Source organism: Eptesicus fuscus, chromosome 17 (genome assembly GCF_027574615.1).
Source record: "Eptesicus fuscus isolate TK198812 chromosome 17, DD_ASM_mEF_20220401, whole genome shotgun sequence".
In the NCBI taxonomy this organism is placed as follows: Eukaryota; Metazoa; Chordata; class Mammalia; order Chiroptera; family Vespertilionidae; genus Eptesicus; species Eptesicus fuscus.
This window is the reverse complement of record NC_072489.1, coordinates 42,149,097-42,173,082: the sequence shown is the minus strand read 5'-3', so window position 1 is coordinate 42,173,082 and position 23,986 is coordinate 42,149,097. Positions and strand designations below refer to the sequence as shown.

At 44.7% G+C, this 23,986-nt stretch overlaps 1 protein-coding gene and 1 non-coding gene across 2 annotated transcripts in view; both read right to left on the bottom strand.

Moving 5' to 3' along the window:
- ABCC2 (ATP binding cassette subfamily C member 2) overlaps positions 1 to 23,986 on the bottom strand; it is a 66,384-nt gene that overhangs the window by 33,765 nt on the left and 8,633 nt on the right. The window contains exons 3-17 of the mRNA XM_054728903.1: positions 21,088 to 21,213; positions 19,538 to 19,672; positions 19,219 to 19,323; positions 18,718 to 18,773; positions 17,285 to 17,516; positions 15,938 to 16,101; positions 14,676 to 14,853; positions 11,641 to 11,895; positions 10,490 to 10,555; positions 8,325 to 8,462; positions 7,539 to 7,685; positions 5,842 to 5,926; positions 5,080 to 5,146; positions 3,446 to 3,572; positions 108 to 284 (exon numbers count right to left, since the gene is read on the bottom strand). Of these exons, the coding sequence (XP_054584878.1) occupies positions 108 to 284; positions 3,446 to 3,572; positions 5,080 to 5,146; positions 5,842 to 5,926; positions 7,539 to 7,685; positions 8,325 to 8,462; positions 10,490 to 10,555; positions 11,641 to 11,895; positions 14,676 to 14,853; positions 15,938 to 16,101; positions 17,285 to 17,516; positions 18,718 to 18,773; positions 19,219 to 19,323; positions 19,538 to 19,672; positions 21,088 to 21,213 (2,058 nt within the window). The remainder of the gene's footprint in view (positions 1 to 107; positions 285 to 3,445; positions 3,573 to 5,079; positions 5,147 to 5,841; positions 5,927 to 7,538; positions 7,686 to 8,324; positions 8,463 to 10,489; positions 10,556 to 11,640; positions 11,896 to 14,675; positions 14,854 to 15,937; positions 16,102 to 17,284; positions 17,517 to 18,717; positions 18,774 to 19,218; positions 19,324 to 19,537; positions 19,673 to 21,087; positions 21,214 to 23,986) is intronic.
- LOC114232574 (U6 spliceosomal RNA) lies at positions 7,836 to 7,942 on the bottom strand. The gene has a single exon (XR_003618646.2). It is a non-coding gene; the product is annotated as a U6 spliceosomal RNA (small nuclear RNA).

The window sequence follows — 23,986 nt, the reverse complement described above, 5'->3', positions numbered from 1 at the left end:
TGATAAATGTATTTGAATTTTTGCACAAACCATGAAGAAAGAATTCGAAGTCCTACTCATCATGTAAAGTCCCCTTTTTTAGACTCTCACTTTAAGGTTCTAAGTACCTTCTCTCCAATCTCAGCCAGGTCTCCCCCGGGCAGCACTTCCAAGTCTTGGAGGAGGGCACAGGCCTCTAGAACTTGCTGGTATCTCTTTTCATCTAATTCTGATCCAAAAAGGATGTTGTCCTTGATGGTGCCATTCTGGATCCAGGACTGCTGTGGGACGTAGGCTATCATGCCCTAGATGGGAAATATGAGACCACGTGACAGTTGTACCTCCAGAAATGCAGGGTTGAAGGACGGGGTGGCAGGAGCCAGAAGGAACAAATGGAACTTAGACTTGAAGAAACGTATGCCAAATTGACTGAACATCTGATATTTATAAATGTATTTGAATTTTTGCACAAACCATGGAGGAAGAATTCGAAGTCCCACTCGTCATGTAAAGTCGCCTTTTTTAGACTCTCACGTTCTAGCCATGATCCTGAAAATGGGAGGATGAATGCATGTGCTGGCTCTAGAACAGGGTTCTAGTCAGACCCCAGTGAGTTTACTAGGAGCAACCGAGGGCTGACACTGCCAGGGGCCTGGTATAGATGACAGCTGAGGAAGCAGGAACTAAGAGATTGGAATTAGGGTGCAGGCTGATGCATGAAGCAGACCATGTCCAAAGAAAGATGAGCCTGACAAAAGCCTGTGTTTGAGGGAAAACTCAGTTGTGAGGTAGCAAGAAAACACTTCCTAAAAGGAGTTAAGAAACAGAATTAGATCTGTAGATGCTGCACAGATACAGAGATCAGACTAATGGTTGCCAAAAGGGACGGGGGGCTAGGTGAAAAGGTGAAGAGATTAAGAACTACAAATTGGTAGACACAAAATAGTCACAGGGATGTAAAGTACAGCATAGGGAATAGAGTCAATAATCTATATATATAAAACCCTAATATGCAAATAGACCAAACGGCAGAACAACCGAGCAAACAAACAACCGGTTGCTATGATGTGCGCTGACCACCAGGGGGTGTGCATGGAGCATGGCAGGCGTCGGCAGCAGGCAGCAGAGTGCGGAACATGGCGGGCATCAGCCATGGCGGGATGGTGTAGCAGGTGAGTGGGGGTGCCAGACTAACGCGGGACACTGGTCACTGTCATCAGGGTGAGCCTCTGGTGATTACTGAAAATTCTTTGCTTCTGCATGCTGCGGTCCCACCAGGCACTTGCATCTACTGCCAGTGCCTGGCGCCAGCCCCAATCGCTCAGCGCTGTCAGCAGGTGCTAATGGTGGCTGCTGGCCCTGATCACCCCTGAGGGCTTCTCCACCTCCCCCTGCTCCTGAGGGGCGATCAGGGTAGCAGCCACCACTTGCACCTGCTGAGGGCACTGGTCCCACTCACACCCACAGCTGGCACCAGCCCCAATCGCTCCATGCTGTCAGCAGGTGCAAGCATCAGGGCATGGAAGCGGCAGCGGGAGGGGCTGGGCGGGGGCGTGAAGGATGGGCTGAGACCCACCCCTGTGCCCACCGCAGCCTCGCAGCCCACAGTTCCTTTCAAGGTGCATGAATTCGTGCATTGAGCCCCTAGTATTGTGATAACCATGTACAGTGCCACGCTGGTAGTTGAAATAAGGAAGGACCTCTTTATGAAGGATATGATTGTCTAACCCCTGTGCTGTACATCTAAAACTAATACAAAATAATACCGAATGTAAACTGTAATTGGAAAAAAATCTGTAGAGTGTGCTCTGCTACACTGCATGTGGATTAATGCAAATTAGCTCATTTAGTTATTGGTAAATCAGGGGATAGTCTCATTATAAAGTAGAAGTTCTTAAAAAGGTCCAAACATGTCAATGTAAAGCAATCAGGGGTGAGCTTTCTCATAATTAAAAGGAAGGCTTAGCAATATACACTGAGTGGCCAGATTATTATGCGTTCAGAGATCATAATAATCTGGCCACTCAGTGTGTGTGTATATATATTAGAGGCCCAGTGCATGGGTGGGGTCCGGCCAGCCTGGCCAGTGGGAGAGGACATGGGCAGTTGGCCGGCCTGCCTGCTGATCGAACTCCTGGTCGAGGGGACAATTTGCATATTAGCCTTTTATTATATAGGATATACACTGAGTGGCCAGATTATTATGTGTTCAGAGATCATAATAATCTGGCCACTCAGTGTATAAAGATCTTAAGGAAAACAGCTAAAGATCTATAGATGTGCCTCTTTTTGGTGCAAGTAATGGCGGGTTAAATGATTCAAAGTACCTATAGTTTCCCCTAAATGTAGCTCTCTGAAGAAGCTGAGAGTGCTGATGAGGATGCCATGAAAACATTTCTCTCTGTTAAAAACATCATAATTGCCTGGCCAGGTAGCTCAGTTGGTTGAGTGTGGTCCCGTACACCAAAAGGGCTGCGGGTTCCATCCCCAGTTGGGATGCATATGGGAGGCAGCCAATTGATCTCTCTCTCTCTCTCTCTCTCTCTCTCTCTCTCTCTCTCTCTCTCTTCTCCTTCCTCTCTCTCTAAAATCAATGAAAAATATCCTCAGGTAAGGTTTACAAAACAAACATAATTGATAAATATGCCTATATCTTACATCAAATTTTTGTATTGGAAGCAAGTGCCCCCAAAGGAGGAAAGGGAGGCCCTGAACTAATTGTGATGCTGGGAACAATTGCCAGCAGAGATTTTGCAGTGCTACTGTTTTTATTGCCATTGCTTATTATCTTTATTGTTACAAAGTTATACAAGTTTCATAATCTGTTTCAACTCTTTCCCCTAAGTCTTGTTATTTTTATTGCACAATGTTGTGGAACTTGAAGTTTTCAGAAACACATATAGGTATAGCAGAACTGCCTATACTTTGAAGGGAAAGATCTCTATGCAACAGTTTTCAAACTGTAGTATGCATATGAGAATCACCTGGGTAGCTCATTAAAAATGCAGATTCTTAGCCCTAGTCGGTTTGGCTCAGTGGATAGAGCATTGGCCTGTGGACCTAAGGGTCCCGGGTTCGATTCCGGTCAAGGGCATGTATCTCAGTTGCAGGCTCCTCCCCCGGTCCGGGCGCGTGCAGGAGGCAACCAATCGATGAGTTTCTCTCACACTGATATTTCTCTGTGTCTTTCCCTCTCTCTTTCACTCTCTCTATAAATCAAAGGAAAAATATCCTCGGGTGAGGATTAAAAAAAAAAAAGCAGATTCTTAGAATCTACCTTGAGTCTGGCTATGTATGTAAGGTGAGGCAAAGAATCTACAGTTTACAAGTGGACCAGGTGTCTCCCAGACCTTTTACGTAGACAGCAACATGATAGCAGTGGTCAGATTCTAGTCCGCAGTGCATTCGTCCAGCACGAAGTGGCCCACATTTGAGTCAGAGTCTTCCCCTTGGCATTCCCTCTCACCTTGATGGTGATGTGCCCATGGACATTTTCCATTTCTCCCAGCATGGCTGACATCAAGGAGGATTTCCCAGAGCCCACAGTGCCCACCACAGCCACCAATTGGCCCGGCATGATGTCCAGGTTCACACTGAAAGAGAGAAGTAGATTTGAAGGAGATGAGGGGACTTATTCAAGAGGAGTTCAAGCCACTTCTCAGACTCTCTATGGGAAGTCTGGTATTTGGAGATTTTCTCTCAAGACTGGAAAATTTGTCTTGGGTGTACAAGACTCCATAGTGCTTCTTTAATTATTTATTTTTAAGCTCTAAGAGCCTAGAGAGTGAATCCCTAATGTGTTCAACTCGTCTATGAGCTGTTTGTGCCAAACGTGGGTTTCCACTGGAAAAATTCTCTTAGAACCAACATGGTACCATTGAGCAAGACCCCAGTGGGCGCCTGGAGACCTGAGTTCAAGTCCCAACTTTGTCTCTGCCCAGCTGTGTGATCTCGGAATGTCATATCCTCTGAACTCTCATTTCTAAACTAGTGGTCTTGGACTGGATTATTGTTGCCCAAACTTCGCTCTTCAGTGAGACTAGCCATTCAATGGAACACTTGCTGAAAGCACAGACTACTGCCCGCTCCCCTGGAGACATGGCTGTGTCTGGCTGGGAGGCATCCACACTGGGCTAGACTCCTAGAAACTCTGTGTGCTGGCCCTGCGGTTTGAGTTCCTGGAATATTGGGACCTCAGAAACGTGTTCATATTCTTTCCGAAGCTGCCCATCAAGCTGAACTTGGTCTAGACTTCTATTAGCAAAGGGGGAGCTGTGTCCAGTCTTCTCTCTGCAGAGAGAGGCTTTCAGGCTGGGAGGGTTCAGGGGAGGAGTTTCTGGCCTGGCACATCCTGGGGCAAACTCCAGAGTCCATGTTCAAGGCTGTGGAAATAGCAAAGAAGGGTGGGAAGGCCTGACTGTAGCAGGAAGATGAAAAGGGGTGCCCGGTTGTGAAGAAAAAAAGAACGGCCGGCTCAGGCTCCCGGTGTATTCTGTGTGTGCTGTGCTGGTGGACGGCTGGGTGTTCTGTTACATGTAGTGCTTAAGAAACACATTACATGCAACACTGTGCCAAGAAGGGGTTGGCTCAGGGCAGAGAAGGCGGATGCAGCGTGGAATGTAGGGATGGGTTGTTTAGATGTAAAACTCCAGACCTGAAATGGAATCTTATAGAAAAAGCTCCCATTGTCCACTCTGGGGAAGGAACTCCAATGTTCTTAATTACATTCTTAAATGAATGAATGAACTTAAATAGAGTTCATGTGCTTGTGTATATCCTCGACCACACCCGGAGACGTGGGCCACCTGCCCGCCATGCACTACCTCCCGCCACAATCTGCAGAACAAACGCCTTCAGGGTTCTCAGCCAGACGTGTGTGGTCCCACAGCAGGCGAGCAGGGTGGCAGGTGCATTCAAGAGCAAAGAGGCCCAGGATCTTTGCTGTCAGCTCATCCTTGCAGTGGCCGAGCCTGCACTGCTATCTAACTGAACATGTGCACACAGCTCGACTTCCCATGTGTTCTGTTATATGGAATTTTTCAATCACAGGACAGGTAAGGAGAATCCTAAAGAACAGCAGATGGAAAGGAGGCAACTCACTCTCGAATTGTGGGTTCCGTCTCCTGGTCCCAGGTAAAGGAGGCCTCAGAAAACTGCACGACTTTGTCTGTTGAGAAGAAGGCCCCGCTTTTAGTCAGATGTAGGTCCCACCTGCCTGTCTGCCTTTCAGCCCTCATGTGTCCCTCTCCGCTTCCTCCAGCAGATCCCCAGATCTCTGTCCTGTGCGGGCTCCTACACTAGCGGAAGCTCCTGGGGTAGACCAGAAGTTGCCTGTATACAAAGTCCTTTCTGATTCAGGAGTCCCAGGCCTGTTTTGAGCCTGGATTTCGAACCTACAGACTCTCTGGGAACATTCCCAGGCCCTGTCGCCTCGTCTCCTGGTACAAATTCCACCTACGTATATACATATCCAGCTACTCCCGACCCCGGATTCCACTCCGACTGCTCGCTCTGGCCAAGAATGCCTCCAACCGTTAAACCTGCGTTTTCCTTCGCTCCAGCCTACCTTACCCCTCCACAGACTCAGCTCCATGCTGACTTCTGCTCTCTAGATCCTTTGCAGATTCCCTGCTTATCCTCAGAACAGCTGGCTTAGCTTTGTTCAGCAATCTGGCCAAGCCAGCTGTTCTAAGTGAAAACACAATTAAGTAAAAACAGTACACTTATATGCAAATGTAGGTTCAAGATAAGTCCCCTCACGCTCCCTTTCAATGGATTTGCTACTGCTGAGCCCATTGTATTTCAGAGTTCTGGTGCCAGCACTGTGAATACGTTTGGGAAACAACTTCCAAGTCCACTTACCAAAATTACAGTCCTGTCGGATGGCAGAGGTGTCCAAGTCATCCCCTCCCAAGTACTTCTCCAGCCGTTCCTTGGAAACACTGGCCTGGGGAAGAACACAGCGCATCTCAAGAATAAAACATCCAACGACAAACACGAGCGGGGAGAGGATTTTGACTGTCATCAGCCCCGGTGGTGGGAGGAGACAGGCAATCTGCCAGGCTTCTCGCCCATAATTTGCCACTTGTCCCTGGAACCTCCTGAGCCGCACTACAGACTCGGCCTCACCTCAACCCTGGGAGCCAGCCCGTCCTTCTGGACAGAGATAAATTAAGATGCTCCATTTCAATCCTTCAGAAAACTGAGCCGGGGGGTGGGGTGGAGGGGGGGGGGAGGCAACTCTACTGCTCTCTCTCCAGTTTGTACCTAGTTCCAGAAACTGTCTTGCCTTTCTCTAAGATAAAACGCTAACTTCTTTCTGGTTCTGGCAACTAGGCCCCTGGCGTGCTCTTCTTTAACTGAGTCCATGCCTCAGTGACCCATTCAGTGACCTAATGGAGCCACTACGGACTGGGACTCTGTAGAGCAACTGGCCAGGGCGCACTGCGACACGGGCCACATAGGTCGAGCTGAAATTGCAACTGATGTGTGTGCTGGCAGGACACCCTGTGGCCCCCCTGGAACATGAGAACGCGGGGAGATTTCCCGGAGCTTCGCAAGGAGGTTTCTCACCTGCCTCCCCGTCTCCCAGGGAGGCTGTCGGGAGATGGTTTCTCGTCACCACCTGGGTTCTGATGAGGTGAGGCTTTCTCTCCTTAGGGTGCAACCACAGACTATAAAACTGCTTAACTGCTGCAGGGACCAGCTCCTCAGAAACAGAGCCTCCCCCTCCCAACCCACCCTCCCCATCCAGGTGCATTGTCCTCTGGCCCTTTTGTCTCAGTGCCATCTTGTGGGACAGGGAACGTAGGGAGCTGGCACCTTTGTTCTCGCTACCTACGGAATAAACTCAACCCAAAAAGAGCATGTTGTTTCTTTATCGGCCATACCTGTCAGCTTTCCTTAACGCCATCTAGGACGGGGTGGCCTTCTCCTAAACCCCAGGCTTTTATGGCCTGAGCCGTCTGAAGTCAGCCACCTCTGAGATGAACACAGATCACCGCACTCTGTCAGCCCGGCTGCCCCACCAGTCCTCCACCTGCCCTGTGGTCTTCCCTCTGAGGTCTGGTCCAGCCCAGTGACCAGGCTCCGTTTTCAGGACCCACATGCTCCCTCCTGAACTCCAAACTCGTTTTCTGACAGCTTAAGGCTCCCAAATTGCCTTTGGTCTTACCATTCGATGGCTCCTACAAAGAGGGGGTCTTTTTTCTTCCTTCATTCCGTAGTTCCCTAATGCTATATAAACACCTCAGGAGCCTTGGGAAAATGTGTGGAAAACTAATTTGGGAAAAGGCCTCAGAAATGTTCCAGGTACACAGGGTTAATCACATGCACTGCCTCCCTGTGAGGCGGATGAAAACCCTCACTTTATAGTCAGGTAAATGGGCTCGGAGAGCTTGTGATTTTACTAAGATCAAACCATCCTCCTTCAGAGATCAAACACATCTGCCTAGTTGAAAGTTTGCCAGCAGAAGCTAGAAATGAGACATGATAGATGAGTCATTCTAGACTCTAAGGCTTTTCCTCCGGGGCCATCAGTCAGCAGTGAAAGTTCCTACCTGGAGCAGGGAGGAGATCATCATGGGGAACATACTCAGGGGGAAGCGTAGGATATTGAAGAGGGTGATGGAGGTGAAGGCCTTTTTTGCATCCAAAACATTATTGCTATCCACCAGGACGTAAACTGAAAATGTGATGACCGATACCTGGAAAAGCAAGGTCATGAGCAATTTATTCCTGAACGGGCTCAGGAACACAGTAGATCAGAGTTGAAGGAATCTTAAGGATCATCTCAACCATCCCATGTTACACATGAGAAAGCTGAGCCCAGAAGAGAAGGAAATATCTTTTTAAAAAAATATATGGAACGCTTCATGAATTTGCATGTCATCCTTGCGCAGGGGCCATGCTAATCTTCTCTGTATCGTTCCAATTTTAGTATATGTGCTGCCGAAGCGAGCACGAGGAGGAATTATCTTGCCCGAGTCATAAAGTCAATCAATGGCATTGCTGGGACTAGAGCTCGGGTCTCCTGGCTCCTATATCAGTGTTTCTTCCACTATTGACCCACATGGCCGCCCCAAGAAGACAAGAAGCCCTCCTTTGCAAACCATTCCTGGACACCCTGACAACTTGCTCTGGGCCCCCAGACCACCAAACTATACACAAGGGTTAAACTAGAGTTGGGGGCATGAAGTAGTATAGGGAGTTGAGCGGGGGGAGGGGGGCGGGCGCGGGGGGACAGAGTTCCCTGGATTTCCTGGACCGACCTAAGGTTCTGGGAAGTCTATCTAGGACAGACTTTCTTCTTCAGGAAGCTGACCCGCCCACAGACTGTCACTCACCAGGACTGGAGTTAAGTACAAGAGGAACACTATCATGGACTGCATCTGCCCAAAGGTGAGCAGATTCTTGAGCTCTTTCTTCCGAATGTCACTGACTTGGTTTTTGAATGAAGGTTCCCAGGCAAAATATTTCAGGATCTAATAGGATAGAAAAGAACACAGCTCACACTGTTGCCCCAAAGGACACCAGTATCTCATCTACCCAGGTTTTGGGACATGGTCCCTGAAATTTGGGGAGGGGGCAGAAATCCAGATCATAAAGTTTGATTACAGAAACATAGCTTGTATTTGTTGACAACCTACTATGTACAAACATTTTATAGACATTATTTTACTTAATCTTTGTAACAATCGAAGGGTGAGCAACTGTCCCAGTTTGCCTGGGACTAAGGGCTACCCAGTACACAAGGCTTTTGGTGCTAATCCTGGAAAATCCTGGGCAAACTAGGAAGAGTTAGTCTCCACTTTTGTAGAATTATTTTATTCATTTTTTTACCTTAAGGAAACAAGCTGAGAGAGGCTAAGTAACTTGCCCACCCTCACCAATTAGCTGGTAATAGAGGTAAAACTCAAAAAACAGCTCTGTTCATTTTGCCACATTAGCAGGAAGGCATATCAGAGCCCTTTGTGGAGACATATCAGGGCATTCAAAGGGGCCTCCATTGCACTTTCAAGAACTTTGGGTGTAAAATCCATGAGTTCAAAACAACATATACATTTAAAAAAACCTCATTGGTCACCTTTGGAAGATGAAATGCATTATTTTGGAAGCTGGTAAATAGAGGAAAGAAAAAAAAAAGCATTTATCCTTCTCATCCTATACAAATTTTAAAATAATGTCTCTTTATAGAATTTCAGCTAACCAATGCCAGAGGAATAATAGAATTAAAATATCACCCCTTTGTAACTCCTAATGAAATAATAAATCAAGGCAATGACAATGGGTTTTCAACCTTAGCTGCATATTAGAATCACTTAGGGAGCTTTTGAAATATAATATGTGCCTGGGGCTTACCCCGAGAGAGTCCAATTTAAATGGTTTCAAGTAGGGCCCAAACCTCAGTGAGTTTTAAAAACTGACTGAGGGATCAAAACATGCTGTCTGGGCCACAAGTCAGTGCTCCCGGTGCAAGGATGGCAGGACATTTAGTAAGGGATGAATGTAGACGGACAGGGGTTACTGTTGTAGATTAAAAGCACTACCAACTAAATGCCCTGTGTGGATATTCTTTGGATCCTTATTCAAACTAACCAACAGTTGCCCTAGCCCCAGGGTCGGCAAACTGCAGCTCGCAAGCCACATGCGGCTCTTTGGCCCCTTGAGTGTGGCTCTTCCACAAAATACCACGGCCTGGGCGAGTCTATTTTGAAGAAGTGGCATTAGAAGAAGTTTAAGTTTAAAAAATTTGGCTCTCAAAAGAAATTTCAATCGTTGTACTGTTGATATTTGGCTCTGTTGACTAATGAGTTTGCTGACCACTGCCCTAGCCGGTTTGGTTCAGTGGATAGAGTGTCGGCCTGTGGGCTGAAGGGTCCTGGGTTCGATTCTGGTCCAGGGCACATTCCCAGGTTGCAGGCTTGATCCTCAGTAGGGGGCATGCAGGAGGAAGCCAATCAATGATTCTCTTTCATCACTGATGTTTCTATCTCTCTCTCTCTCTCTCTCCCTTCCTTTCTGAAATCAATAAAAATACAATTTTTTAAAAAACAAGTCTTTCTTTTAGAAATATATAGAAAGTATTTACTAATGAAATGACAAGATAACCTGAGATTTGCCTTAAAATAATTGAGCAGGGCATGAAGTGGAGAATGGGGGTATAGAGGAAGCTAGTTAGGTCATGTTAATTATTGCTGGAGCTGGCTGATGCCCATGGGGATTGATTACATCATTCTGTCTACTTTTGTGCACATTCAACAATTTGCAAGGTAATGTAAAACAAAACAAACCATTTATGGTAAATAAATAGAAATCAAGGTACAAATGAGGCCCTGAGAGGGGTAGTCGTAGAAGAAACAGACTTGTGGGTGGATGAATCAGGAATCACGTGACACCCCCAGGCCTAGAAGCAGAAGTCCACAGCCTCTACCAGGTTTGTTAAGACCAAGACCCCAGAGCTGCCGTCATTGCACACAGAGAAGGGCCAGCTATACTCTCGGCTTCTCACCTTCATTCCATTGAGAATTTCATTCATGGTCTTCAAACGTTTGTCTTTCTGATTCATATTTTTTACCTGCCAGGAAAAAGTAAGACAAAAATAAAACACACTTCCATGTGAAAGGGTCCAGATTTGCTGTAGATGCAAATGGTAGGTCTTGGTGGCACTTGTGGCTGGCAAGAATTTGAGGTGCCAAGTGATGGAATATGTCTCTCCCACTCTCCTCTTTGCCCACTCTGCCCCTGCCACACCCACCTTCTTTCTGATCCTTAAACGTCCCAAGCTCATGTCTGCCCCCACAGCATTGTCCTGACTATTCTCTCTTCCCAGGTTATTTGTCTCAAGATTTGCTCCTTCATGGTCAGGCTTGTGTTGTTCAGAGCTCAGCTCAAATATCCCCTCCTCACAGAGGCCTTTCCTGACCCCGTAATCTAAAACAACTACCCACTCACTTGTTATCACATCACCCTGTTTAATTCTCTGCATAGTACTTGTCATGACCTGATACTTTTTTTTCTGTGCTTTTGTATGTTTATGACCTGACTCTCCACCCTACGTAGAATGTAAACTCTACTAGAACAAGAGACTGTCTACTTGCTGTTGTGTTCCCAGAAAAGCATTATGTACAATAAATATTCTCTAAATAATTTGTAACTAAATGAATGCAAAACGAATGAATAAATCATGTACACCATGGAGTTCACACACTCAACCTATGATTTCTGGCAGCACTAAGGACCGTCCACCTAGTGATAGTAAGGTTGGTTGCTAGGATTTAGGCTTAAAGTTTGAGTCACTCGTGTGAATGCTCTGTGTGGTTGGTGTATATTGCTATGATGAAGAGACAGGGCCAATAATCACTGTTAAGAGGAGCCCAGTGGAGCAGGGGGGCAGAGTTATGTTCAGGGTCCCTGGGCAGCTCCTCTCTATCCAATCCGGCTTGTCCCTCTAATAATGAATGAAGATAGAGTATATAAACCCTAAGAGTGGTTAGAACATAAAAAGGGGAGATAGAGAAAGCCAAGTTCATTTGGGATGATGGAAAGTCTTCCACCAGCTTTGCTCTGCCCACACTCCCACCAAGAGTTAGAATAAAATAAGCAAAAGACTTTAGACTTCAAAGTAAGTGTATGTATCCATAGGGTGCTCTGCTTGCTTACCTGAATAGCCTTATTCTTGGTGGCGATTATCCCATTAACTGGGATTAGGAGCAACATCACCCCAACACCCGCTAATACTGAGGGTCCCAACTCTATCCATAGGAAGTAGATGGATAAGACAATCTGTAGAACATTTGACCACAGCAGGTGGATGAAGCTGGTCACGTCCATGAGCTTCTGGGCATCCACAGACATCAGGTTCACTGTTTCTCCAACGGTGTACAGCTTCCTCGCCCGGTTGGAAAGGTTCAGTGCCTAAAGATAAAGATTGAGATTGGGACCCATGGACAAGGCCAAGGATACTGGGAAGTAAAAGGGGGAACCCAGGAAGTGATAATACAGCAAAAGGATGGGCTCCATACAGACACAACATTTTCAAGGGGCTGTGCCTTCTTGCCTCCAAATTTCACACACAGTGTTCTCTCATTCTTGACTATTCTTTCCTGCTATTCTCACCTTCTCCAAACCCACACCTCCCCACACTTTTTTCCTCAGAATATTCCTATTTATTCTTTAGGGTCAGCTTAGATAGAACATATTCTGAGAAGACTTCACTGACTTTCAAGCTTGGGTTCGATACCCCTCCGTGTACTCCTATAACATCTTGTGCTTACCTCTGCCATTCTATTCATCACCCCGAGCTGTAATTGTTTTGTTTTTCTATTTCCCCACCAGATATAAACTCTGTGAGGACAAGGACCACATCTGTCCATTTCACTACTATAGCACATGGCACACGGTAGGGAATCAAATATTGAAAGATGGATTGAATGGAGGGGTGAAGAGAGGCAGCATGTATTGATTCTGGCCTTGCAGACTTTTGATGTGGCAATGTCATTTGGAGCCATACTCTAATGAGGAGGTTGCAAACATTCCAAAGAAGGACAGAGATCTTAGAATGGAGAGTTAAGTTGTGGGGTTCACACATTTGAAGCAAAATGATTAGTTTCTTGTCAGAAATTTGCAGATAATGTCCAGATCCCTGAATCTTATAGTATGGGCCTCCTGTTTGTTCTCATGTTAAAGAGATCGGAAGGCTGATCCCCACAGTTCTATCACTCACAAGGATGCCTGACACATTAGAGTTAGAGGTGGGTTCTGAAACCAGCTTGCACTATGCTCACCAGTCACCATCTTCCTGGAAGAAGGAAAGCTTTCTTCTAATTCCCACAAAGATAGTGTATTGGGCTACAAGTGGCCCTAGATTTTCACCTCAATATTTCTCCTAGAAGTTCTACTGTCATCTTAATCCAACAATGCATTCTTCTTTGGAACATACCAGGACTCTTGGTTGTACAGTAAAAAAGAGGGGAAATTTCCTAAAATGTTAGGCTACCAAGGTTCTAGAGAAATCAGTCCACTTCTATGCCTCTCCTTTGGTATGGAGAAGTAACATCTAGTTACCCTTCAAGATAATCACTATACTTTTCTTTTCTCAGTAAATCTCCATGAAGTGGAAAAGTCATTGATTTAGTCCCAATAGCCCTTGTCTGGGGGCAGGTCTTGGCTATGTGACTGTAGGCATTGCACAGCACTAAGCCTTGCTTATCGGTAAAATAAGGATAATGCAATTATTTCACAGGGCTATAGATTGATAATGGATGTGAAAAATGTCTCTTGACATTTCATAAATGAAGCTTTGGCTAAACATAGGAAATTAGTCTATTTTAAATTCTATTTTATTAGCAATATTTATTTATCTCACTAAGAGCTCTATTTTATAAATTCCTTTTAGATTGTAACAGTTACAAAACCTGGAATATATTAAGATTAATAGTGGGAATGAATTATCACAATTGTAAAAGTGTATCTTCGTAGAAATGGCTGAGACAGCCTAGTTAGTGACCTTATATCCTGCAAACCAGCAGAAATGTAGTATCTTCAGAGGGAATAAGGTGATCGAACACTGATTTGTGAGAAGGCAAGTGCCACTGTGAGGGTTTCTGGGAGTTCCAAGGACTTGATCAGACTTTTGACCCAAAGACATTTGGATTACTTGTCTGGGTGTCCTGATGAGTCCACATCTACTGAGGGAAGAAAAAGACACATTGGTGTTGTAAGAGGGGAAAGCAAAGGAGAAACCCAGGGACTAGCATGGAGAAATCAATGATGGAACGCTCTAGTGGTGAACGAATACCAGGAAGAAAAGGCAACTGTTCAATGTTCTGACCTACAAAAATTCCTGTCTCCTCATGTATGAATTTTCTCCTTAGGCTTACAGTCACTGATCATAACTATTATAGTTCAATTTCTTTCTTTTTATTTATTTCTTCTTTATTGAGATACAATGGACTCTATTTTCATTTCTTAGGGGACAAAATGAGACTTCATCTTAGTATCTAGGATATAAGAAAAATACAGTTGCCCTGAGAAAGTTTAAATGTTAAAAGCAACACATCAGAGGGAAGATGAGCAAAACCATCATAAGGAGATGGGAAAGCTCCCAGGTCTGCAGAACTCAGAAGGCAGAGTGAACATATTTTTTTAAAAAGTCAGGCAGAGAAGGGGTTAGTCAGCCACTAAAGATTTAGAAAAAGAAGTCTCTATGCAAAAGTGGTCTAGAGGGATGGAACCCTGGTCCATAGAGAATTCTAGCCTATGGCAAAATGGCAATCTGAGATGGATGCCCAGGCCTTATGAATGCTGTTTCATGTAGTATTGCGTTTATACGTTGGTGGTTTTAAGAGTCTGCCTTTGGCCAGCTTCTTTCTGACTTTAAATTCTTTCCCAGGACGTTTTCACCTTGTTGAGAGAGGTAGGAAGAAGGACAGGTGTGCAAGGCTGAAAAGGCAGATCCTGGGCAGAGAACAGCTTGCCAATTTTTCCCTGGATTGTATCTCCTCCTCTTCCACAGATACCTATATCCATGTACACACTTTTCATATTTTAATTTCCAAAGAAACGTTAAATATGGCTAGTCAAAATCCAGAGTTAAGGTCAGTTTTCATTTTCACCTAACTTTCCTCAATCTTGGAATAAGTGCTCACGTTTACTAAGGGGGTTTTATTTGGTGATGCCCAACACAGTCCACTTACCTTTTTGTAGACGGAAGCCATGATGGTTGTCCGTACATTTACGCCCAGCGTGAAGCACAACTGAAAGTAGTACTGCAGGCAGAAAGACTGGAGGAGGGCCACAACGAAGAAGAGGATTGAATAGAGATACCCAGTCCACACATAGGAGTCACGCTCATTTGCGAAGGAGATCAGCAATCTGCCGGAGCAAAACCGAGTAAGTGATGGCCGCCAAGCCTCCGAGGGCTCCACACTCCTTGCACACAGCCAAATACCCTCCCCTCCCCTGTAGGTGACAAAGCGACCAGAGTCGCCCCATGCTCTTGGAAGACTGAGTGCCACAATCATGCCAGTGCTCTTGCTTCGGTTTGAAGATGAGCAGAGAGAGTTTAGGTTGGACGACCCATGGCTATGAGACGGGATTATGGATGATCTACAGAGCTTTGTCCCTGTCTCCCTCCAGCCCTTGGTATAAATTGATTTGTGGGACAAATGGATTCTTTCCTAGACAATGCAAACCTGAACGGAATTAGGACATGTATCCAGAATGAGTTAGACGGGCTTCCCCTGGAGGACAGCTCATTCATAGATCCGAGCAGATTGTTGGGTCTTGTCATGACTACCCTTAACCTCCCACTGAAGGCTCAGACTTTGGAGCAAGGAGGTTACAAGGCTCTCCTGGGGTACGCTGCCCACCTCTTGGATGTGGCTCAGCCCATAGCAGTTTTGTTTAACAAGAAAGATCACCTAACAAGTATCTGGCTTCCAGGGGGACAAGCGGAGGGAAGGGGGAGTTGGGGTGGAGGGAAATGTGGAAAAGAGGGAGGCTAAAGGACGTATCTTAGATTTGGAAAGCTACCTTGCGCCTTTCCTGAACACAACACCGTACACTGGAAGAAAATTGTGAGCATTTTTTTAAAATGAAAATTTAATGGCCTGGCTGGCGCGGCTCAGTTTGAGCATCAACCTATAAACCAGGAGTCCACAGTTTGATTCCCAGTCAGGGCACATGCCTGGGTTGCAAGGTCGATCTCCAGTTGGGGGAGTGCAGGAGGCAGCTGATCAATGATTCTCTCTCATCATTGATGTTTCTCTCTCATCATTGATGTTTCTCTCTCATCATTGATGTTTCTCTCTCTCTCCCTCTCTCTTCCTCTCTGAAATCAATAAAAAAATATACTTTTAAATGACAATTTAATGACAAGTTCCTGCCTGCAGACACAGAGGGCAAAAAAAGGAGAGTGGCAGAGGAGGCCCCGAGATAGCACCGGGCTGAGACTCACTTCAGCAGCTGAGGGTTCAGAAACATGAGTACGTCGTGCACCAGCTTCAGCAGGAACGACTTCAGGAGTATGATATAGAACGTTTTGAAGAGGGTCTTGACCAACCAGGACTTAGGAAAGTCTTCTGCGGTCCCAGACTTCTTTTTTTTCTTTTTAGCTTCTTCCTAGGTACAACACCAAACAGCAACAGTGTCCCCAGAGGAGCTGGTGTAGGTTCTGTCCTGCAGGGCAGAGCCCCGGAGCCCTGTCGCCTTCTTGTACAGGTTTGGTGACGCACAGTGACTCTCAATAAGTATTTTCAAGTGAAAAAAAGTCAGTGGATTAACTGCCAATGCTAAGTTCCACCAAGGTACAAATTCTAGAACACTAAGGTATTATTTTATCTTTCTATTTTAACAAACATTTTATTAGCCCTAGCCAGATTGGCTCAGTGGATAGAGTGTTGGCCTGTGGACCGAAGTGTCCTGGGTTCGATTCTGGTCAAGGGAATGTACTTTGGTTGCAGGCTCCTCCTTGGGCCCTAGTCAGGGGCGTGCAGGAGGCAACCAATCGATGAGTTTCTCTCACTTCGATGTTTCTGGCTATCTTTCCCTCTCTCTTCTACTCTCTCTAAAATCAATGGAAAAATATCCTCAGGTGAGGATTAAAAAAAAAAACATTTTATTATAGAAAATTTCAAGTATACCTCAAAGGAAAGCAAATAGTACATTATACCTCTATGTTTCCATCACTAAGGTATTCTTAGTGTTGTGAATACAAATCCTATCTAATAAAGAGGGAATATGCTAATTGACCCTCACACCGTTGCAAAGATGGCAGCTCCCCTCAGCCAATAAGGAGAGAATATGCTAATTGACTGTCCTGCCCTCAAAGATGGCGGTGCCCACAGCCACAAGATGGTGGTGCCCAGTCCCCTCAGCCCCACCAGGATGGCAGGCACGCGGCAAGGCCGGGCCCGCCCCCAGGCAGGCCCAGCCACTCTGCGAACCTGCCTCCAGAGTCCTCCAGTCCTCTCAGCCCCCCGGCCACCCAGGGCTGCCCAAGGCTCAGGTAACCAGGGCCAGCTGAGGCTTGTGCTGCTGGCAGTGGCAGCAGCAGAGGTGTGATGGGGACATCACCTTCCCCTGATTGCTGGGTCGCCTCCCACTCCTGAGGGCTCCCAGACTGTGAGAGGGGCCAGGCGGGGCTGAGGGATCCCCCCTCCAGTGCATGAATTTTCATGCACCGGGCCTCTAGTAATACTATAAAATACACTGCAAAGTATGTGAGGTTAGAATCACCATGACACTGATGTCCTCTTGCCTGAGACATACAACACATTCACACAGGCCCTCATGGAAAAGTTACCAGAACAAGGACATCTTGGCTTTGGCTCTGGTTCTTGTTCAGCCCATGCAGCCTGGTTCCAGAGTTCCTCTGGGCTTTCTGCTGCCGTCTCTGCAGTGCCCGCCTGGCCTTCAGCAGCTCCCCGGCCATGTGTGTTTCAAATTTGCTGACTAGCATCTTGGTTTTACTCTGTTCATCCACATCCCAGACATCTTCGAGCGTCAGAGGCTGCTTGTAGCCTTTCAGAACAATGCTGGAATGAGATGAGCCGGAGGCTGAGACCTTCCAGGCTGGATCAGAGGCTGTCCTCTGGATGCCTCTATCAAAACCCACATCCCACTTCTGGGATGGAGGGACAGAAGAATGAGACTTCTCCCTTGCTCCACTTCTCCATCTCCTGACCCTTTAATCTTGACAGAAGAGTGAAGAGAACAGGAAAGGGGCCCGTGTGGGTAACAGAAGGTGGGAGAAGACAAGAGAAGAGAAGGGGAGGGGCATTACTGAATTAAGAGCCAAAAGGGCATCACCTCCCCCTGCTCCTGTTCCTTCCTCCTCAACACTGGCTACCTCTTTGCTGCTCTGGCATCTCCTGGAGGGGCCTCCACATGCTCTTAAGGAACTGAGCAGATCTGGAGGCCACCTCCATATTGTCTCCCTAGGTCAGAGCTCCTCAACCTAGGATTTGAGAAAAGGGATAGAAAATAAATCATGTCTTTATTTTTAATAGCTTATAACTGATATTTAGCCTTTCCTTCTAATGTGAGTAAAGGCAGCCAACCAGAGTTGTAAAAAGGAGTACCTGTGCCTTTGTCCCTGGGAGAAATCACCGACGTTTTCATGGCTCATTTACACTCATTACTATTGTGAAACTATGGTCATTGTTAGACCCGTCACTAGATCGTTATTTAATGCATTAATCAAGAAGCACTTGATTTCCATATCACATATTTGGTCTCTAAAAAAATATTTAGGTAACCATATTTCAATATATTTCTTTTCCTTAATAACCTTTGTCTTTTGTTTTATGCATTGAAAACATTACCTGGGTGTTATCAGACAAAAGGGTCTATGGAACTACAAAGGACAAGAATGCCTGCTCCAGATCCTCTGGGAGCCCAGGACAACTAATTCATCCCTTGCCCTCCAAATCTGTGCCTCACTGCCTGCCCCCACAGTCCCCTGTTCCTATTCTACTGCCTCCTTTTCTTATAGCCTTTCCTTTTCTCCAGGGAACCCCAGGCTACCAAGAGCAAATATCTTTCCAACTTATCCTCAGCGTCTCAATCTGCCCAATGAAGGCAATTAGCTAAATCGATCTGTCAGAACATCCTCAGACTCTAAGAAGAGGAGATATGGAGGCCACAGGAGGCATTTTGAAAAATTAAGATTTCCATCACTTTCCAATGATTGAGGAGGTGGGGATAGAGACAACCCATTCTCCAGGCATTTCCTACCTGTCATACCAACTAAAGGTAATTTTACTCAGAAATGAAGCCGTGAGTGATGGATTCTGCAAAACACACAAAAAAATCAGAAAATAAATCAATTGGAAACAGGAACTCCACGGGACTCTAAAATCAGAAACTGACATATGTCCTAGAAACTAGATATGATACCGAAATAGGCTGGTCAACATATATTTATTTGGAGACCCTAAGGTCACCAATTTAGCAACAATCAGACCTTCTGGCATAAATGTATGGATTAACTGTCTATGCTAAAGACTGGTAGGTCAATATCAAAGTCAATATTTCCATATTCTAGTCACCTTCCATTGCTTTATGTCACAAAACGATCTTATACTACTGTATTCTGGGCTCGGGGGACCTCCAAGAGTCATAGATATATCAGGGGACCTGTGTAAGACCTAGACACCTAGACCTTGATGCCTTATATATTTATCAAGTGGCCATCCAATTAAATAATCTATGAGGTGGGTCTATTTCAAGTCTCACATCTGATGAGCCTTTTTCTGAAAATGCTGAAAGGACCAGGATCAGGATCTGGAATGCATAGCAGATGAAGAACAGGCAGGAGTAGGCTAGACTGGAATTGTTGCCCTATGGGAAAAGGAAAAACAAAACAAAGAGAAAATGAACCTGTTATCCAAATGAAGTCTACACAGCCCACATATGTGAATATTTGTGATTAAAGCCTCTATCAAATCCCCTAAATACGATTCTATCCTGGAGCTCAACTTACTGTAAGCCATTGGCTCCAACTGAGAAGTTGCCTAGCAGTTTCTCCTCGGGTCACCCTCTCTTTCCTCCTTACCTTTAAAAGCATTCGGATCAGAGTCTGAAACTGGAAAGTGCCACAGAGTATTGAGAGAATCCAGAAGAGGGACAGGAACCAAGAGTCCTTCTGCACACACCAGCGCCTGCTGTGTTGGATCAGCAAAACCAGGAGCTAGAGAGACAGTCACATCAAGTTCTGAAATATATTGTCACTAGCCAAGGAAAAGAGGCAAAGGGGATGTCAGAAAACAAAGGAAGAAAGGAGGACTATGGGAAGAGACTGTTGTACTTAATCTGGCCGGGCAGAAAGCACACAAATGCCAAATTGTAGATTTCCTCCCTGACACCATCTAACTTTCTCTTTTCAGGGCCTCCATGCTCTCCCTGGGACCCCGGTCCCCACCCCATCTCTATTCACCACACTTGGGTGGGGAGTTAGCAAAGAAGGCAGAAGGTCACCATCTGCATTTTAATGTAGTTACTCTGGGAGCCAGAAAAATCTTTTCAAGGCACTGCAGTAGTCGGGTGATGGAGGCATATTCTGCCGGGTAGGTCAAGGTGTCTGTATCATGATTTTCTAATAGTATCAAAGATTAAGCAGTCAATAAAAACACTTCCCTTGTAACATCACACTTACTAGTAGATGTAATTAATTAAATGTTGGTTTCCTAAACTCAGTAAACCAAAATTCTGGGGGGAGGGGGAGAAGCCATGATTTATAGCAGTTGCCAATTTCCGTGGTATAAATACTCCCATTGTTGTGGGTTTCAAGTTCCAGCATAATGTCACCAGATGCAGGATTGGGAAGAGATGCACAGAATCAGCTCTGTGAGTTGGCTGCAGCACACCACCTCTTAAACTCTTCTTTGTTTGTTCTAAGCAGGGTTAACAAACAATATGCCTGCAGGGGTCAGGCAGACCATGTTACTGAGTGAAGTGTGGGAGAGTGTACTGGGCACATGACTGGCCTAATGGGGACAACTGCTACTCAATCCTACTTGACCATTGCTCTGAGGGAATGGAGGCCCATCATTGCCAGACATTCTGATTTTTCAAGAGAGACTGGAAATCCAAATAATTATGAGGGATAATAAAAATGATGGCATCAATTCAATTGCTTTTAAAACAACTAGATAGGCAGCCCCCAAAAATCATGCCTGCAGAAGAAACATCAATTTCTGTCATCAAGTTTATACAAACAACGCTATACACAGTGATCCATTAATTATAGTCTACAGTCAATCAATTTAAAAGTAATATTTACAACATTTAAGGAAATTATTTTGTCTCAATAAACCTGAATTTCACATATGATCCTTAGGTGGAAAATATAAATACATAAGATACATATCTTAGCCATTAAATGTAGTACTTGCCCTAAGGAGAAGGCTCTATAAACTAGAGTTCAAAAGAAGATGCAAAGCAAAAATTTTTTTTGCCCCATTATAATCAAGCTTTGCCTCATCACAGGTCCCTTGAAAAAGGTAGATGACATTGGACTGTATTTCGTTCCAAAAGAGTAAATTTCAGCAACATGACTTTGAATAGAGATAAGATAAACAGGGCAGAAGTGGTGACGGGACTTACCCATGTGCCCAGGTAGAGGCTTGGATTGGTATATCGAACGGCAGGGACCGTGCCTTGTCCAGAGTCTTCTATGAGTACAAAGGCCAGCTCTATGGCTGCTAGAATAAGGAGAAACCCAACAAGCACCTGGGAAGGCAAAAAGACCGCTGTTAGGAGGATATCATTCTTTAAAATAAAATGGTTCCAGTAATTGATGGTTAAAATGGTATGCAGTGATTCAGATAACACACCAATAAATATTTCTGGCGTGAATGGATACATGTGTTCAAGCAATGGAATAAAGTTCGAAGTATGCTAAGTGTTTTTGAGGAATGTTGAGTGTGATGGTTTAAAAATGAGTCCACAAATTCTTTGATAGGCCTCTCTTCCATAAAGCTCCTCTTTCCTTGAGTGTGAGCTAACTTAGTGATTTGTTTCTAATGTGTAGAATATGGTGGAAGGGACAGTGTGTGACTTCCAAGACTAGCTGGCTTCCTCCTTGTTCTTTCTCTTAGATCACTCACTGCCCCCTCATGAGGACATTCTAGCTCTATGGGGAGGTTCGCTTGGTAAGGAACTGAGACCTGCCAACATGTGAGTGAGTTATTTTAGAATCAGATCCTCTAGCCACAATCAAAACTTCAGATGACCTTAGTCCCAGCATAGTAACTATCAGCTCATGAGAGACCCTGAAGCAGAACCCAGATAAGCTGCTACCAAATCCCTGATGCAGAGAAACTGTGAGATAAAAACTGTTTACTTTTAAGCTGCTAAGTTTTGATGTAATCAGTTACACAGCAATAGATACCTGAGGCAATAGATTTAAAAGGAGGATCCCCGACTCTAGTTGGAATGGCACTATTACCTTTCTTTGGTCTTTTTTTTTTTTTTGCATTTTAATTTCTTTACTGATTAAGATATTACATATTTGTCCTCATCCCCCCATTACCTTCCCACCCTCCCCCCCCCCCCCACCACACACACACTCATGCCCTCACCCCCCGTTGTCTGTGTCCACTGGTTAGGCTTATATGGTCTTAGTCCCAGCCGTTTCCCCATATAACCTTTGAAGTTAACATTGCAAACAATTGCAACTCTGTCATCCTAAAATGACTACAAGCCAATCAATATTTGTCCTATGAGCTAATGGGACATGATACACATTGTATGGTTCTAAAGGACCACGCACCCTCATCAGGATGGAAAATTACTACCTCTGCTGAGGAGGTCCACCAGCATCTTAACTGTCAAAATAAAGATCCTTAGTACTGTCTTGCCTACCCTTCCTACTCCCATCTATCATCCATCCCTACTCATCCCCATGCCTCATTCATCCAGAATGACTCAGGCAAAGATACTGGGCCCTTTGTAATGGAAACCAGCCAAGGAGGGAAACGAATCAATTTAACCACAGAAACAGTGCTATTATCTAACAAGGCTAGAGTGAAAACATGTTAATAAGGGGAATGCATGTTTCTGGAGTATATAATATGCTGCACAGTATTGTGCTTTCCTCACATGAGACGGTGAATTGTTTTTTGGGGAAAAATAATTGCTTTTGCAGTGCTAATTTATGTTTGCCTTTAGGTAAATTAGGAAGTAAAATAGAGCAAGTTGGAGCTAAAGCACCCACCCTTGAGGTAAAGAGAATACCAACCAGCACACCACTCCCCAGGCCAAGGAAAAGGAGGAGGCCTTGTCATGGGCTTACATATATTAAACTCATACAAATTTATTAAAAATACGTGAAGTAATCCATATCAAAAAGGACCAATTTACACTACAAAGAACTCTTACAAAGCAATTTTTAAAAACCAACAAACCAATAACCAATGCAAAATATCTATATAAAAAATATCTATAAATGCCTAAGCGACTGAACAACCAGTCAACTGGTCGCTATGACATGCAATGACCACCAGGGGGCAGACGCTCACACACAGGATCGGGCCTGTGTGAATCAGGCTCCCTCCTGTCTGGATTGGACCTGCGGGGATCGGGCCAAAACCCGGCTCTCTGACATCCTGAGGGGTCCGGGATTGAGAGAGGGCACAGGCCAGGCCAAGGGACCCCACTGGTGCATGAATCCGTGCATCGGGCCTCTAGTAGAATATAAATGGTTAATTTAAAGAAAAAGAAACACAAAAGCCTTTTAAACATAAGAAAAGTTGTTTAATCTCATTAATAAAAAAGAGTGCAATTTCAAATTATGACATACCACTTTTCACTTATCTAATTAGCAAATATCAAAAAGTTTGATAATAAAAAGTTGGTTAGAGGAAAAACCTCAATGCAGGGAACTTTATACTATCTATAAAGATTTTGAGTCCATATACCATTAGCCCAGTAATTTCATTTCCAGGAGTTCATCCTACAGACACACTCATATTTATGAAGCTATTTATTACAGCATTGCTTATGATAGTAGAAGATTGGAAACCACCTAGATTTCTATCATTAGGGCACATGAATTATGGTACACTCAAATAACAGCATCTCAAGTTGCCAATAAAAAGAAGCAGATCTTTATGTGCCAAATGGAAAAACCTTCAAGACACAGAAGAGTATATATGTGACATTAACATTTGTGTGAAAAAAATATATGTAGGTAGTTATTTGTACAAGTATGAATTATCTCTGGAACTGGTATTGATGGTTGCCAGCTCAAACAGGAATGAGTAACTGGAGTACCATGTACTTCTTTGTACCTTTTAAATTTTGTAACCCTCTGTAAATTATCTATTAAAAAGATAAAAAGTTAAATACACTACCCCCCATTTAAAAAAATGAGCAAGTGATGTGAATAGACAATTCACAAATGAAAAACGATCTTAACAAAAAATTTTAAAACATATTTTTATTGATTTCAGAAAGGAAGGAAGAGGGATAGAGAGAGAGAGAGAGAAACATCTATGAGGAG